Raw genomic sequence first — 16,546 nt, 5'->3', positions numbered from 1 at the left:
TGTGGCCATGCTGGAGCACCGCCTTTAGTCGAGCAAATCGACCCCAGGACTTATTCTTTGGAAGCCTAGTACTTATTCTATCGGTCTCTTTTTGCCGAACCGCTAAGTTACGGGGACGTAAACACACCAGCATCGGTTGTCAAGCGATGTTGGGGGTCAAGCACAGACATATACACACACACATACATATACATATATACACATATATACGACGGGCTTCTTTCAGTTTTCGTCTACCAAATCCACTCACAAGGCTTTGGTCGGCCCGAGGCTATAGTAGAAGACTCTTGCCCAAGGTGCCACGCAGTGGGACTGAACCCGGAACCATATGGTTGGTAAGCAAGCTACTTACCACACAGCCAGTCCTACGCCTTTTTTTGAAATTATTTTTTTATAATTTGTATATATTTATTTTATTATAAATACAAAACAACACCACGGAGGAATGGACGTAAGCTTAAATATTGAACCGCAATAGGTGAACCGCGAAAGGGCAAAGGATTATTGTAGACGTTTATTAATGTTATAATTATTTCTTTTTCTTTATATGCAATTTTTTCTTTTTGTTTCGATGGTAATTCATTTTTATTTTGCAATCAATGAAGTGAGGTTGGGAAGACTTTAGGATCCGGTTTGAAACGAGGAAGTTCTGGCCTGATTTTGGCCAATGTCTTTTGCACTTCAAAAACATGGTAGGAACCATTTCGGTCAAAAAAAAAAAAAGGAAATTATAAATATTTTCAGAGGAAAAAGTGAATGATTTAAGAGAGATTTGGCTGGTGTTTCTAGCACATCCCAAGACAACCCGCCTCGTTTCTTTATCACTCTCGCATGTATTGACGTTTTTCAGTATTCCCCCCCCCCCGGCTAAATACATTTATATGCAATAAAAAATTAAAAAATGAAAAATTATTTCTTTTTTTTAGCAACCCTATTCACTGCCGCCGATTGTTTTCGTGTATAATTTAAAATATTGAAGTGCCTGAGAAGTTCATTGTTAGCATTTAACCACGGTGATTTAAAAAACGAGGTACGTAAACGATGATTCATTTTAATAGCATAGTTTTCTGTGAGAAAGTGTTTTTTTTTTCTTTTTCTTACACACGGAGCTTCGCTTGATTGAGTGGGGGTGGGGGTGGGCGTAAAAATTTAGGTTAAATTAAAAATTTTTTTTTTTTTGCTTGCTAAATATTCCACCAATGTCCCACGCGTGTATAATGGGAGGAAAATATTAAGTAACAAAAAAAAAAAATCAATTCGTCTGAGAGTGAATGCGGAGGGTGGTTTGGGATGTGCTAGAAACAACAGCCAAATCTTTCTTAAATCGTACGACTTTTCCTCTGAAAATATTTACAATTTTTAGTTTTTTTTCTTTTCTTTCTTTTACCGAAAAGTCTCCCTTCTATAGATCCCTATATACTCTGAATTCACAGCATCTAAGAGGTATCTGTTGAAAATTTCCGTAAAAAGTATCCCTTTTTCTGGAAGTTATGGGGCAACAAAGTCGGATAGGGCAGGGGTTTTCAAACTTCTTAACTTGCGGACCCCTTTATATTTCAGGTTTTACCTTAGGGACCCCCTTGTAAACGCTTATGAAATTTATACATAAATATTTGCGTAAAATAACATATTTTTTACATTTATTTATTTAACAGTATTTAACAAATAGGTTTATTGTTAATTAAAAGATTTCGATTAAAAAACATATATAAAATCAAATTGGCCATAAAAAATATTTACTGTCCACGGACCCCGCTGTCTTGTCCTTGCGGACCACAGTTTCAATACCCTATCTGATAGGGTACACGTCTGTGGATATGCCGCAGTGAAAATAATGATTTGTCATGAATTCTGAATCGTTAGCATACGCAAACACGGATATATGCATGAAAGCCTTCTGCCTCATTCCTATTTCAGCAGGCATAATTACAACAATAACTCCTTGGTAACTAGTAGCTGCCCATATGTCACGTATTGAAATTTGCAATAAAGTGAAACTGGTTTTCCCAGAAACTTTAACTAATAAGCTTTCATTAGATTGCCTTCCTCTGCTTAACAGAAGGAACTTTAATTTACTAAAGAAATCCAGGTAAGTTTGTTTAATTGTATTCATTCTTGCACATTTATATCAAACAAACTTACACGATTAATTCAATAAGACTTCGGTGGACATTGAAATTAGACACTGAGGGAAAATGGCTGTAACTTCTTTATTTTTTAATTTTGACGATTTTCGTTTTCGATAATGTGTTCTATATGTCACGGGGGCGGGGGTTGGTGATTTTCATTTTTGACATTGTGTTCTACATGTTCAGGTCGTACGAATAGCCTTCTCACAACTTAGATGTGAAAATGAACGGCTTACATTTATATTGAAACAGAAAAAAAACACATTGCCTACAGCAATAGCCTACAACAGGATGAAAGTACCGCCTCGGGCGGATCGCCCCTGCCTACCCCCAGCTATGCTAGTGTGTGTATATGTATGTATATATGTAAATAAATACATATATGTATATATATATATATATATATATATATATATATATATATATATATATATATATATATATATATATATATATAACCCATGCTAGCATGGAAAGCGGACGTTAAACGATGATGATGATGATGATGATGATATATATATATATATATATATATATATATATAGCAATAAGAAAATGGAGGAGAATATGTGGTAGTCGATGGATACCGCATATTCTCCTCCATTTTTTTTTATTGCTATATAAATTTAGGGTTAAATAACCCCCTTTTACCCGCTCTCATTTATTGCAAGTGGTATAACACTAGTGTAACAATAATTGGGTACTCTCCCAGCAGTATATTTGGATAGATACTATCCCTTAGTGGGTTGAATCCTCAACCCCTAACTCTCTTGCATTATATATATATATATATGTGTGTGTAGAGTGTTAGGTATACACACACACACACATACACTAGAAGAGATACCCGGCGTTGCTTGGAATTAAAATGGCATCTTTTTTATTGTTTTATTTGTTTCGCTCATGTGAATGTGGCCATGCTGGAGCACTGTCTTTAGTCGAAGTCGACCCCGAGATTTATTCTTTGTAAGCCTAGTACTTATTCTAACAGTCTATTTTGCCAAACGGCTAAGTTACTGTTTTATAAACACACCAACATCGGGTGGCAAGCGCGATGATGGGGGTACAAGCACACACACACACAAATATACACATATATACGACAGTCTTTTCTCAGTTTCCGTGTACAAAATCCACTCACATGGCTTTGGCAGGCCTGATGCTATAGTATATATATATATATATATATATATAAAACAATAATATTAGGGATAAAATCCCAAATTACAGGTAAAAACTCAATTAAAATCAATTTATTAAAAATTAAAATTAAATTTAGTTTCACAGAGTAAAATATATATAAATAAATATAAATATGTGACAGTGGATTTTCATCGATGAGTTCATGAACCTTGGTTCTTTTCCCTAAAACTATATATATATATATATAGATATTAATATTTCTAAGTCTCTAAAGGAGACTACCGCAGCAGTACTGGATATTAATAGTTATCGCCAAGCCAACATGGCTGCCGTTGATTAGCTCTAAGAGGCTATTGCCTCTAGCCAGCTATGTGACAATTGAACCTGTGTCCTTTATAACCTTCGAACAGGGGAGGTCAGCCGCTTCCCCTTGCTGGTCTGGCATCTAGAGACTAGTTTCGGGGTATTGCACCTTATCAATGTAGAGCAGCCAAACCCAGCAGGCGTCGCTACTGACCGTCTGTACAAAGGATTAACAATTATATCTTACTCCAACGCTAGTTGTTCACGCTCTCTCTCCTTCTCTAATTTGTACAGCAAGTTTAACCCCCGAAAAGTTATATTCGTAGAGTTTTAAGTATACTTATATATATTTACGTATATACTATCGATTTTGTTATCGTATGCATGTTTATTCTTATTATTTCATCACTTTATAGTTTTGTACCCTGTACCTTGTACCTTGTACCATTTATTTAGGTTAATTACCATAACTTAATATGATACAACATTAATGGTTAATTATATTTACAATCCATCTTTAATTTTCCTTCCTTATAAACGTTTATTTACATAATTAATTGTAAATAAAGAATTCATTGGATTCTCTTCCTTTCTCCTTCCAATTGCAATAAATTTTTATTACCATTATTATTAACTTTAAGATTTTTCTGCGGTTCATTATGTCTTCCTTGAATTTAAACTCTTAGTATAACATTCATAGCCACTCTCCCTAAACAGCTCCCTGTAAACTAGCGTTCTTGTTTCTTAAGGTCATTTAACTTCGCTATATAGTATTATTACTCGTACGTAACCATAGCATTCAGCACAAGTCTTGCATTTGTAACATGGTTCCCTGACGATGAAATTATGTGTATATACCAGCATCTCTTACTTCTTTGGAGTAGAGTGCACATAATTTTTGAAACATATGTAGGAATTAAAGGAACTTATTGATTATATGCGTTTTGCTCCATTTATTATTATCCTTTATATCAGCTCATAATACATCACTTTAACATGGAATTTCTACCCATTAACCGGGTATAATATCTCAGTTTTTGTGTGATTTTTGCTACCGTGGTAACTATTAACATATTTGCATTATTGAAGTTTTTCAACCAAGATAATATTAATATAAGCATAAATTAATATATATATATATATATATATATATATATATCTTTCCTTTCCCGAGCGTCTAATAACACTATCCGTATCACGTCGTTGTTTTTTTGTTATTGTTTTTTGTCTTCTTTTGAACTTATATATATATATATATATATATATATATATATATATATATATATATATATATATATATATATATATATATATATACATATATTTATATATATATATACATATATTTATATATACATAATCAAATGCTTAGCAGTATTTCACCCATCACTACATTCTGAGTTCCAATTCTGCCGAGGTCAACTTTACCTTTCATCCTTTCAGGGCCAATATATTAAGTACCAGTTACGCACTGGGGGTCGATGTAATTGACTTGTCCCCACCCCTAAAATTTCAGGCCTTGTGCCTATAGAAGAAAGGATTGTGTATACACACTTTTCACCAGTGTACCATATCCGTACAGACAGAAAACTTTGCAATGCAAAACACTTCACATTTCTGATCTTTAAATTTCAAATCTTAGTAAAATACTTATTTTCAGCCTGTCTCCTTGTTAATTACACCTATCATTTAGCTTCGCTTCTAGCTATCTAGTGATGTTCTTTATTTCCTGCCTTTTCTTCCATTCTTTCCAGGACTGATTCTTTGCTTTTTTATGGTTCTGTTTACCATATCATTTCACAGATCTGGTCCATGGTTCAGTTGCCTTCTATATTATATGGTTCCTTCTCCTCTAGTACTTCTAATATTTCAGCTTCTAATCTGTCCTTCTGGGTGGAGGGCAACTGCATGCTCACTCAGCTTGCTAGAAATTGCAACCAAGTGTCCCTCAAAAAAAAAGAAAAAAAAAAGACCCTACTAGTTTAACAAAAAAAGGATGATACATCTGATAATGTAGTCAAACAAAGATAAAGCAGGATGGTCAAACTTGGAACTTTTCTGATTATAAAGTTTGTGAAATTAGCACTCACCTGGGTTAAACAAAACCAGCAAATAGTTGATTGAAAATATATTTGTGTGTCTGTTTGTCAGTTTCTCAATCTTTTTCTCTCTCTCACTCTCTTTCTTTCTATATATGCCAGTATAACTAGTTTCGTTTGTTTTTGGTGTTGTTTTTGATTTTAATGTAATATATCCTTTTTCTTTCATCTAGAAATTTCCTAAAGCATTAAAATGCCATGGTTTTGGATTGGGTTTGCAGCTGCAGTTACTGTATTATTGACGCATATGACAACTCGACAAATGCAACAGGATTCGTATGAGCAACGGAAGTCATATAAGCGACAGGAGCCGAATAAGCAACAGGAGCCGTATAAGCAACGGAAGTCGAATAAGCAACGGAAGTCGAATAAGCAACGGAAGTCGAATAAGCAACGGGAGTCGTGTGGGCAACAGGAGTCGTGTGGGCAACAGGAGTTGTGTGAGCAACAGGAGTCATGTGAGCAACAGGAGTCGTGTGAGCATCAGGAGTCGTGTGAGCATCAGGAGTCGTGTGAGCATCAGGAGTCGTGTGAGCATCAGGAGTCGTGTGAGCAACAGGAGTCGTGTGAGCATCAGGAGTCGCACGTGCGACAGATGTTGTATGAGCAAAGAAATCACACGGTGCTTCATGAGAAAAATGTCAGTGGAATGGTTCATGTGGAAAAGCATATGGAGACATACTCTGCCTTTAGAATTGAAAGAAATGACATCATTCGAAGACAAAGGAATGGAAGATGTGAAACTGGGTTAGTAGCTTATAATATTAATATTAGTAGATTATAATATTAAGTCTTTAAGCCAGTGAGCTGGTAAAATTGTTACTGTGCCAGGCCAGGCAAGATGCTTAGCAACATTTCATCTGTCTGTGTTCTGTGTTCAGATCTACCAAGGTTGACTTTGCCTTTCATCCTTTTGGGGTTGATAAAATAAGTACCAGTTGAGTAATGGGTTCAATTAATATAATTGACTATCCTTTGCCATTATAGTAGAAAGGATTATTGTTATTATTATTATTTTTATTATCATCATCATCATTATTATTATTATTATTATTTGTTGTTGTTGTTGTTATTATCATCATCATCATCATTATTATTATTTATTAAGGCAGTGAGCAGGCAGAATCATTTGGATGCCAGGCAAAATGCTTAGCGGTATTTTGTCTGTCTTCACACATTCTGAGTTCAATTATTGCCGGGGTCGACTTTACCTTTCATCCTTTCGGGGTTGATAAAATAAGTACCAGTTGAAGACTGTGGGTCAATGTAATCGACTCATCCCCTCCCGCAAAATGGCTGCCCTTGTGACAAAATTTGAAACCATTATTATTATTATTACAAAGGCATGAAACTGGCAGAATTGTTAGGACATCTGCCAAAATGCTTAATGGCATTTTATCTTTTTTAGAAATAATACATTTCTAAATCTCTCAGAAAGATTTATGCAGTAGCGATACAATGAAGTAGTTGTATGCTGTCAACTTAATGTGACAGTCCCCTGAAGGGAATAATACTACTGTTGGTTAGACATTTCCTGTATAATTATGTTTACGAGGGTGGAGGTGCTTGTCTCCCTCTTGTAAACATAAGGACCCAGGAAATGTGTCAAGGCCGACAGGAAGCAGTACAGCTTTCTAGGTCTAACCAACAGTAGTATTATTCCCTTCAGGGGACTGTCACATTAAGTTGACAGCATACAACCTCAGCATTTTATCTGTCTTTACATTCTGAGATCAAATTCTGCCAAGGTGGATTTTGCCTTTCATCTTTTTGGAGCTTAATAAAATAAACGCCAGTTGAGTACTGGGGTCAATGTAATTGACTATCCCCTCCCCCAAATTTCAGGCCTTGTGCTTTTAGTAGAAAGGATTATTATTATTATTGAGCACTGGGGCTGGTACTTTAGACTTCAGGATTAGCTTGAATTTTTCTGTTTGTTTTTTGATATTCTTCTCACTATAACAGCCAACTTTAATTTTAAAAGATTCAGTTTTACATCTCTCTCTCTTTTTTTTTCTTTACAGATCCCCTGGCAGCCAACTATAGTAGATCAAATCCTTATCATAGCATTATATCTACAACAATAGAAGTTTTATATCTACTACACTCTGAGTGGTTGGCGTTAGGAAGGGCATCCAGCTGTAGAAACTCTGCCAAATCAGACTGGAGCCTGGTGTTGCCATCCGGTTTCACCAGTCCTCAGTCAAATCGTCCAACCCATGCTAGCATGGAAAGCGGACGTTAAACGATGATGATGATGATGATGATGAACAACAGAAGTTTTAAAATTTAGGACAGAAATGAAGAGAAAAAAAAAACCTTCCTTAGGCGTAGGAGTGGCTGTGTGGTAAGTAGCTTGCTTACCAACCACATGGTTCCGGGTTCAGTCCCACTGCGTGGCACCTTGGGCAAGTGTCTTCTACTATAGCCTCGGGCCGACCAAAGCCTTGTGAGTGGATTTGGTAGACGGAAACTGAAAGAAGCCTGTCGTATATATGTGTATATATGTATGTGTGTGTATATGTTTGCGTGTCTGTGTTTGTCCCCCCAACATCGCTTGACAACCGATTCTGGTGTGTTTACGTCCCCGTAACTTAGTGGTTCGGCAAAAGAGCGATAGAATAAGTACTAGGCTTACAAAGAATAAGTCCTGGGGTCGATTTGCTCGACTAAAGGTGGTGCTCCAGCATGGCCACAGTCAAATGACTGAAACAAGTAAAAGAGTAAAAGAGTAATTATCTTATAAACTAATTTTCTTTGTGAAATTTTCAGTTGATTGTAATACATTTGCCTAGGATAAGGCAATGAGTTGGCATTTCAGCTATCTTTGTATTCTGAGTTCAAATTCTGCTGTGGTCAACTTTATCCTCCATCTTTTCAGTGTTGATAAAATTTGATCAACTTACTTCCACCCCTAAAATTGCTGGCCTTGTGCCAAAGTTTGAAGCCATTGTATTTGCCAAGGCTAAGGCTAATGTAATGAGCTGATAGAATCATTATAGTACTGGAAGAAATGCTTTGCGGAATTTTGTCCACCTTTACATCCTGAGTTCAAGTTCTGTTGAGGTTGACTTTGCTTTGCATCCTTTCGGAGTCAATAAGAGTTGAGTATAGGTGTTGATATAATCTACTTATACTTTCCTTCGAAATTACTGGCATTGTGCCAAAATTTAAAGCCCTTGGATTTGCCTAGGGTTACATCATGCTGATCATTTCAAATATATATATATATATATATATATATATATATATATATATATATATATATATATATATAATTATTAATGGTTAAAATGTACATCCAATATCTTTATAATGAAAAAAAAAAAACATTATTTACATTTGATGGATATTTGTCCTCATCTTGTTTGTTGTTAATACAACGTTTCGGTTGATATACTCTCCAGCCTTCATCAGGTGTCTTGGGGAAATTTCGAACCTGGGTTCTCATTTCTAAGGTATTTTTCAATATTATTATTATTATTATTATTACTATTATTATTATTATTATTATTATTATTATTATATGCCCATGGGCATATGGCGTAGTGGTTAAGAGCACAGGCTACTAACCCCAAGATTCCGGCTTCAATTCCAGGTAGTGACCTGAATAATAATAATAATAATAGTAATAATAATAATAATAATAATAATAACAACATCGAAAAATACCTTAGGAATGAGAACCCAGGTTCAAAATTTCCTCAAGACACCTGATAAAGGTTCTAAATATAGAACTGAAAAGAAATAAATCAATAAATGACACATATTCTTTGGATCTTCTTTGTTTCTGTTAAATTTAAATTTCAGATTTCTTCTCCCACAATGATTTATCTAGTCGTGATTCTGGTGATAGGGCCCTGGACTGAGTGCTGTCAGGTTTTAGGGAGTGTGGAATTAGCTCTTAGCTACTATTGTACCCAGGTCTACACCAATCCAGATTAACCACCTGAGCGAGAGTTATATTGAAATAATGGGATGCAGCATGATAGATGTGAACTGTTTCAGTAGATGAGCTTATTGAGTCAATGGTAAGCATATGAACAGACAACAAATTGTTCAGTTAGTAAATTCTCTTCTCAGCTGCAGTCATAATATGCACAGACAAGATATTTTCTGCTCATGAAAGACTTGTAGTGACGTCATTTGGCGCCAGGGTGCGGTCGCCATTGCTGCGTTTTTATCCACGCATGTGTGGAGTTCGACATCTAAACGTTCCCCGCTTTTTTCATTCTCTTTTCTCGCCAGCCTGCGAAGAGGTAACACAGGCTACAGAGCTCTCTCACATGAGCGTGGTCGTATTAAGCTGTCTCTCCAACAATTCAACTCTGGGGGCAGCTCACATCAACATACCGGCGTCTCAGCAACCATGCTCTCTCACAGAAGGCGTCTCAGCAACCAAGATTAAAGCTGCCTATTTTCCTCCATAAATAAATATTGTTGTGTTGATAAGTTCAGAGTTCTGCGTTTCGTTGTTATTCCGAATTTAATATAGGAAAGCAGGTGTACACCTAATGGTGTATAACCACTTTCCTAAAGACTAATGTGACTAAAATCTAAGCTAGACATTCATGCTGCAAATCAATCTTACTGATTCAATGGCAGACATCACTCAATGCTGAGTGGATGAACAGACTACAACCTATCAATGGCCAGGGTCAACCAATTCAGTTATTGAACTACTGCTATCAATTGTTGTATTTGTGGTGTGCACAAATATGATATTTCAGCTGGTGACAGATTGACATGACTAAAACCTAATTCAAATGACTCAGTTGTAACATCTGGCATGGAAGAGTTGCATTTGTCCAGACAACTTTTCCATGACCATCCAAATGATGATGATGAATAATGATTACATTCCCTTACTATAACTGCTGCCAGGAACTCCACAGGTTAAAAATTTACTACATTTCCCTCCTGATTAACAAAGTCTTGTACTCTTTTACTTGTTTCAGTCATTTGACTGCGGCCATGCTGGAGCACCGCCTTTAGTCGAGAAAATCGACCCCAGGACTTATTCTTTGTAAGCCTAGTACTTATTCTATCGGACTCTTTTGCCGAACTGCTAAGTTACGGGGACGTAAACACACCAGCATCGGTTGTCAAGCGATGGTGGGGGGACAAACACAAACACATATACATATATATATATATACATATATACGATGGGCATCTTTCAGTTTCCGTCTAACCAAATCCACTCACAAGGCTTTGGTCGGCCCGAGGCTATAGTAGAAGACACTTGCCCAAGGTGCCATGCAGTGGGACTGAACCCAGAACCATGTGGTTGGTAAGCAAGCTACTTACGACACAGCCACTCCTTTTTTTTTTTTTTTCTTCTAGTAATTAATTTATTCATTTATTCAATTACTCCTTTTCCTCCTTTAATCTTCTCCACACCCTTGCAATAAGCATTAATTATATTAATTAATTTAAAAAAAAAAAGAAAAAATAAGGCTGAGGCAGATGCTTAGCAGGATTTTGGCCATCCTTACATTGAGTTCAAATTCCACCAAGGTCCTTTTTTACCTTTCATCCCTTCTGGGTTGATGAAATAAGCACCAGTTGATCACTGAAGCCATTGTAACTGTCTTATCCCATCCCCATGATCGCTGGACATGTGCCAAAATTTGAAACCAATAATTAAAGAAAACAACTCTAAAGTTGGAGGACGTTTCTTTTTTTTTTTTTTGTCATACTAACTGCACAAACTTTTCTTCTTTAAAATTTTGTCCACTTGATGTCTGAACTGAAAAAAAAATTGAGCTCTAATTTGAATAAAATTATTGTTAGCTTGATTTTGTTATTGTTTTTTTTTATCTTCTTTTTATTTTTGTTTCTATTTTCATTTCATTTTATTAACTTTTTTTTTTTCTTTTTGATGTTGTGGCTCATCCAGAACCAAGCATCTGGGAATTTCTCCGTCAAGGTTTTCACATCTTAGCTTGAATACATAGGTGCAACACTTGAGTCAGATATACAACAACTGGAATACAGACAACTCTTGCTTGAAATTTTTCAATGTTCAAGAGGTGACCAGACTCCAGAATCATAAAGTATTTTCTGTACTTCTTTCAACAATGTAGGTTTTTTACAGAGATCCCTAGAGTTCATACTATTAAGACCTATTTCACTGGCTATTTTGCAAAGGTTTTTCTGATTCACTACTATTAGGCATGTTGTTGTTGTTGGCACTCTGTCGCTTACGACGTCGAGGATTCCAGTTGATCTGCGTGGCACCTTGGGCAAGTGTCTTCTACTATGTTCTGTTGATCGGATCAACTGGAACCCTCGACGTCGTAAGCGACGGAATGCCAACAACAACAACATACATGTAAACTTACTAGACCCAGCCTCTCACACCTACAATACAGCATCAGTCTAAAAATAAACAATCACATCACCGAAATCTCAAAGCTACAACATAATAATTGATTAATTGAAAACAATGTGAATAAATAAGCATTACATTTGACTAAGTAATTTGAATGCTAAAGGGTTAAATAGAGGCTGATTGAAGTGTAGAATGAAGCCAGTTGTTTTGTCACAAAAGACACAGGGCAATTTAGATCCTTCACAGAAACAAAGAAACAGTTGATACATACAGAAATTGTCTTTACCACTTTATTATCTCTTAATGGTTAATTTTATTATTGTTATGTTTCAGGGATGGTCCTTTTTTTCCCCACCAGATAATCACACACACTATAGACTTGTTCTTTATTTCATTATTGTTATTTTAGTGTCTTTTGTGTCTGAAATCATTTCTCACATTTCCTGTGACTTCATCAATGACTCTCCTTTCCATGTGTCTCCTTCTGTTCTGTTTAATCCATTCTGTCTTTCTGACATGTATATCCTTATATGTACATGTGTTTGTATCTGTGTGTGTGTGTGTGTGTGCCCGAGGAGGCATATTTTACACCTTTGATTTGTGATAATGATTAGGCGTAGACGTGGCTATGTGGTAGGGAGTTTACCTCCCAACCACATGATTCTGGGTTCAGTCCAATTGTATGACACTTTGGGGAAGTGTTTATAAGATTGTTGCTAGCTGATGAAAGCCTTGCAATTAGACGCCATATATAAGAAACTTAAAGAAAACTGCCATACATACATACATACATATATATATATATATATATATATATATATATATATTTCCTTGGGGCTGGCCAGATTGGAGCAATATCGAGAATAACCAGCCGAAATTGTAAAGATAATCCGGATCTCGACTGAAGAGAGAAAGCTCCAAATGACCTGTCCCTGTTTTCTTTATATTGCCTATCTGGATGTTTTGTCCCTTTCTTGTATCACCTAACTGTCTTGATGTTTTGCGTTCTTGTCCCATTCTGTATTATATATATATATATATATATATATATATATATATATATATAACAATTGCAGCATGGAAGGTGTTTATAAGCCATTTAAAATAACACAGAAAAGCCGTCAGATTCACTTCAACATTTAAATTTAATTTGTCAAAATATTTTGAAAAATTAAATTTAAATGTTGAAGTGAATCTGACGTCTTTTGTGTGTTATTTTAAATGGCTTATAAACACCTTCCACACTGCAATTGTTTTCGTTCCAGCACACGATCTCAGATCAGGTCACTTGCTATGCAAGTACATCTCCGTAATATATATATATATAAATGGAACAAAAACGCAATAGAGGGCATTAAAATGTTCGGACAGATAGACGATACAAAGGCAGACAAGAGAAACAACGATTAGAAGGACAGGCAAAAAAAGACGGGTCATTGTTGGCGTTCATTCATCCGTCAAGTCCCAGAAGTCAGGATTGTTTCGGGTAGTTACACTTGAGAACAAAAGACGGAGAACATGATACACAATTATGAATACAAACAACAAGAAATAACAACAGGCGTCTTTCGACTGAGAACGAAGTGTGTATGAAGTGAAAGCCTAAAGGCAGGAACATGGGAGATGACACAAGGTGTTGACGGTCGGCAGTCAGGCCAAGAAAGAAAGATCATGGCTGGCTGGACACTGGTCATATGGAAGGAGGAGAGATGGGTAGGGGACAATGGGATTGAAGGATTATACATATGTGTGTGTGTGTGTGTGTGTATATATATATATATATATATATATACATACATACATACATACACACACACACACACACATATATATATATATATAGGTTTAAAAAAACACAAAAAACAATAACAAAAAAACAACAAAGTGAGGACGTGATACGGATAGTGTTATTGGACGCTCGGGAAAGGAAAGAGACAGTGCATGACGTTTCGGGCGGAGCCCTTCGTCAGAAAGATGGAAAGTTCGGAGAATGGAAAGTTCGGAGAATGGAAAAACGGAGGAAGAGGAAAATGGTATATATATATATATATACAGTATAGGGGTTTAGCTCACAGGTGATCTAAATAATTAGGTAAGGAGTGGCTGTCTGGTAAGTAGCTTGCTTATGTATATATCTATCTATCTATCTATCTATATATATGTATGTATGTATGTGTGTGTGTCAGTGTTTGTCCACCCACCCCAACATCGCTTGACAACCGATGCTGTTGTGTTTATGTCCCCGTAACTTAGCGGTTCGGCAAAAGAGACCGATAGAATAAGTTATTTCTTTACTGCCCACAAGGGGCTAAACACAGATTAAGTCGATTATATCGACCCCAGTGCGTAACTGGTACTCATTTAATCGACCCCGAAAGGATGAAAGGCAAAGTCGACCTCGGCGGAATTTGAACTCAGAACGTAGCGGCAGACGAAATACCGCTAAGCATTTCGCCCGGCGTGCTAACGTTTCTACCAGCTCGATAGAATAAGTACTAGGCTGACAAAGAATAAGTCCTGGGGTCGATTTGCTCGACTATAAAGGCGGTGCTCCAGCATGGCCACAGTCAAACGACTGAAACAACTAAAAGCAGACGAGTTTATTGAGCCAATAATTAAATATCACGAGAAGCCGAGAGAAGTTCAGTTGCTGAACTACTACTGTTTCTCAACTGCGCAGATATTTGGGCTAGCGACAGACTAACTTGTAAACTCTCTCTCTCTGCCCCCTCTCTCTGACACACAAGCACACAGCTATCAGCAGGCATGCTTAACAACAATATGGTAACAACGAAAGTCCTTATTTCCATATATAGCGCACGTTTCTTAGTAATTTTCAGAAAGTGAAAGTGTTTAATCATCTCTAAAAAAAACGACTTCATTCGCTTCGGAAAGGCCCAGCCATACAGAAGCAACTTTGTATCACAAAGGATATCCAAGTAAGTCTGTCTAATTGTTAATATTATCACATATTTATATGAAACTTTAACGCACAATTGATTATTTTGTTCAACTCTATTTGTAGCCCATCACGATAAGACCGTAAAATTAAGTCTTAGTATCACGCCATTTTTTAATCGATCTGTATACCTATGTTTATGTTATCCGTTGTGGATCTTTCTGATTTGGCGGACGCCAATTTTTATTCATGTTTTACCAGGCCAAATCAGAAAAATCCCCCGTTGTACTTCTTGAAAGTTGTAGACTTGATTAGAGGGAGCTTTCGCTTGTTTCTTCGGTAATTTCTTCTAACAGCTCTAGCGACCTCATTAAGGACTTCTTCCTCTCATTTATTCATTTGTTTTCATAATGTCTTTTGGCTCTCAGCAGATTTCCCGAACAAAATAATTAAAACTTTGTATATTCAAAATATGAATGCGGTCAATATAAACATCCTCACCCGTTAACGAAAAAAGAAAACAAAGAAACAGACTGCTCGGAAATCCCCCCCCCCCCCCTAAAAGCCCTAAAAGCCCAGCCTGCTCGGTGTTAACAACCGTGTAGAAAACGAATATTAAAAAGAAATTGCTCAAACGAACCCGAGGGGTGGGGGTACTTTCGGAAAATTCACAAGATCCAATTCTTCCCTCATAACTTCCAGAAAAATGGATATATATTGAAAGAAAGAAAAAAACCCAGCCAACACCCTTCCCTTCTGTATTCTACGGCCTTGGCCTTCGAGCAGGCTATCCACATGCTAGAAATAACAGCCAAATCTTAAATGGGCAAGACCATTTTCTGTTCTACAAATGCACGATGTTTTGCTTTGGTCAAACGATTCTCTTTAATTTCACTTTGTAACAGTATTTCTTTGCTATTTTTCGTTTTTTTTTTTCTTTTCAAAAGAGTTTGCTGTTATTTCTGCACTCATACTTTTTGTAACTTTCGAAACAAAAAAAAAAACAAAAAAAAAAAAACTTTCACATAAATTACTTTGTCATATTATTACTGCGGGAAATGGTGGAGATGGAGTATATGTAATCTGGGTATACCCCCACTTTTAAATTTTTTTTTTTTTTACGGAATCCTATGTTTCAAAAATCTCAATTTCAAAATTTCGATCCCCCCACCGGTTTTTATATAGATCCACAGGGTAAACCTAACCCTAACTCAAACCCTAACCCTAACCCTAACCCTGACCCTGACCCTAACCCTAACCCTAACTCAAACCCTAACTCTGACCCTAACCCTAACCCTAACTCAAACCCTAACCCTAACCCTAACCCTGACCCTAACCCTGACCCTAACCCTAACCCTAACTCAAACCCTAACCCTAACCCTGACCGTAACCCTGACCCTAACCCTAACCCTGACCCTAACCCTAACCCTAACACTAGTTTTGTGAGATTTGGCTGTTATTTCTAGCATGTAAATAGCCTGCTTGGTGGTGGTGGTGGGGAATTGAAATTTTTCAAAAATTTTTTTTTCAGAATCGGAATCTCCATAGCCTAAAACGTGGGATTCCGTAAAAAAATTAATAAATAAGGGGTGGGGGGGAAGGTTCAGATTACATATAGTCCATCTCTACCCAGAAA

At 36.5% G+C, this 16,546-nt stretch overlaps 1 protein-coding gene and 1 long non-coding RNA gene across 4 annotated transcripts in view; both read left to right on the top strand.

The window, feature by feature from the left end:
• The first annotated feature begins 407 nt into the window (after positions 1-407).
• Positions 408-11,475, top strand: LOC106881891 (uncharacterized). 3 transcript variants are annotated; one of them, XR_016244213.1, is made up of 4 exons: positions 678-692; positions 927-1,030; positions 5,848-6,421; positions 7,699-11,475. XR_016244213.1 is itself a non-coding variant. In XM_089362298.1 (3 exons), exons 2-3 carry the CDS (start codon positions 5,868-5,870, stop codon positions 7,718-7,720), a joined length of 576 nt encoding a protein of 191 aa, XP_089218424.1. In that variant the 5' UTR covers positions 408-1,030; positions 5,848-5,867; the 3' UTR covers positions 7,721-11,475. The 3 variants fall into 3 exon arrangements, 2 of the variants coding, with proteins under 2 accessions (XP_089218424.1, XP_014787898.2); XM_089362298.1 differs by having other exon boundaries at positions 408-1,030; XM_014932412.3 differs by lacking the exons at positions 678-692; positions 927-1,030 and adding an exon at positions 1,138-2,089.
• Positions 11,476-13,565: 2,090 nt separating this feature from the next.
• Positions 13,566-16,546, top strand: part of LOC149132621 (uncharacterized) — an 11,378-nt gene continuing 8,397 nt past the window's right edge. Inside the window, exon 1 of the long non-coding RNA XR_016244212.1 lies at positions 13,566-14,950. This is a non-coding gene — a long non-coding RNA (uncharacterized LOC149132621). The remainder of the gene's footprint in view (positions 14,951-16,546) is intronic.

This window comes from Octopus bimaculoides, chromosome 14 (genome assembly GCF_046866305.1).
Source record: "Octopus bimaculoides isolate indiv1 chromosome 14, ASM4686630v1, whole genome shotgun sequence".
Classification (NCBI taxonomy): Eukaryota; Metazoa; Mollusca; class Cephalopoda; order Octopoda; family Octopodidae; genus Octopus; species Octopus bimaculoides.
Note: the sequence above shows the minus strand (reverse complement) of the source record. Positions and strands in the feature narration are given on the sequence as shown.

Excerpts from the sequence above, each read along its gene's own strand:
- LOC106881891 (XM_089362298.1), top strand. The coding sequence starts at position 5,868 with ATGCCATGGTTTTGGATTGGGTTTGCAGCTGCAGTTACTGTATTATTG. Across the intron at positions 6,422-7,698 it reads AATGGAAGATGTGAAACTGG|ATCCCCTGGCAGCCAACTAT; the intron begins GTTAGTAGCTTA and ends TTTTCTTTACAG.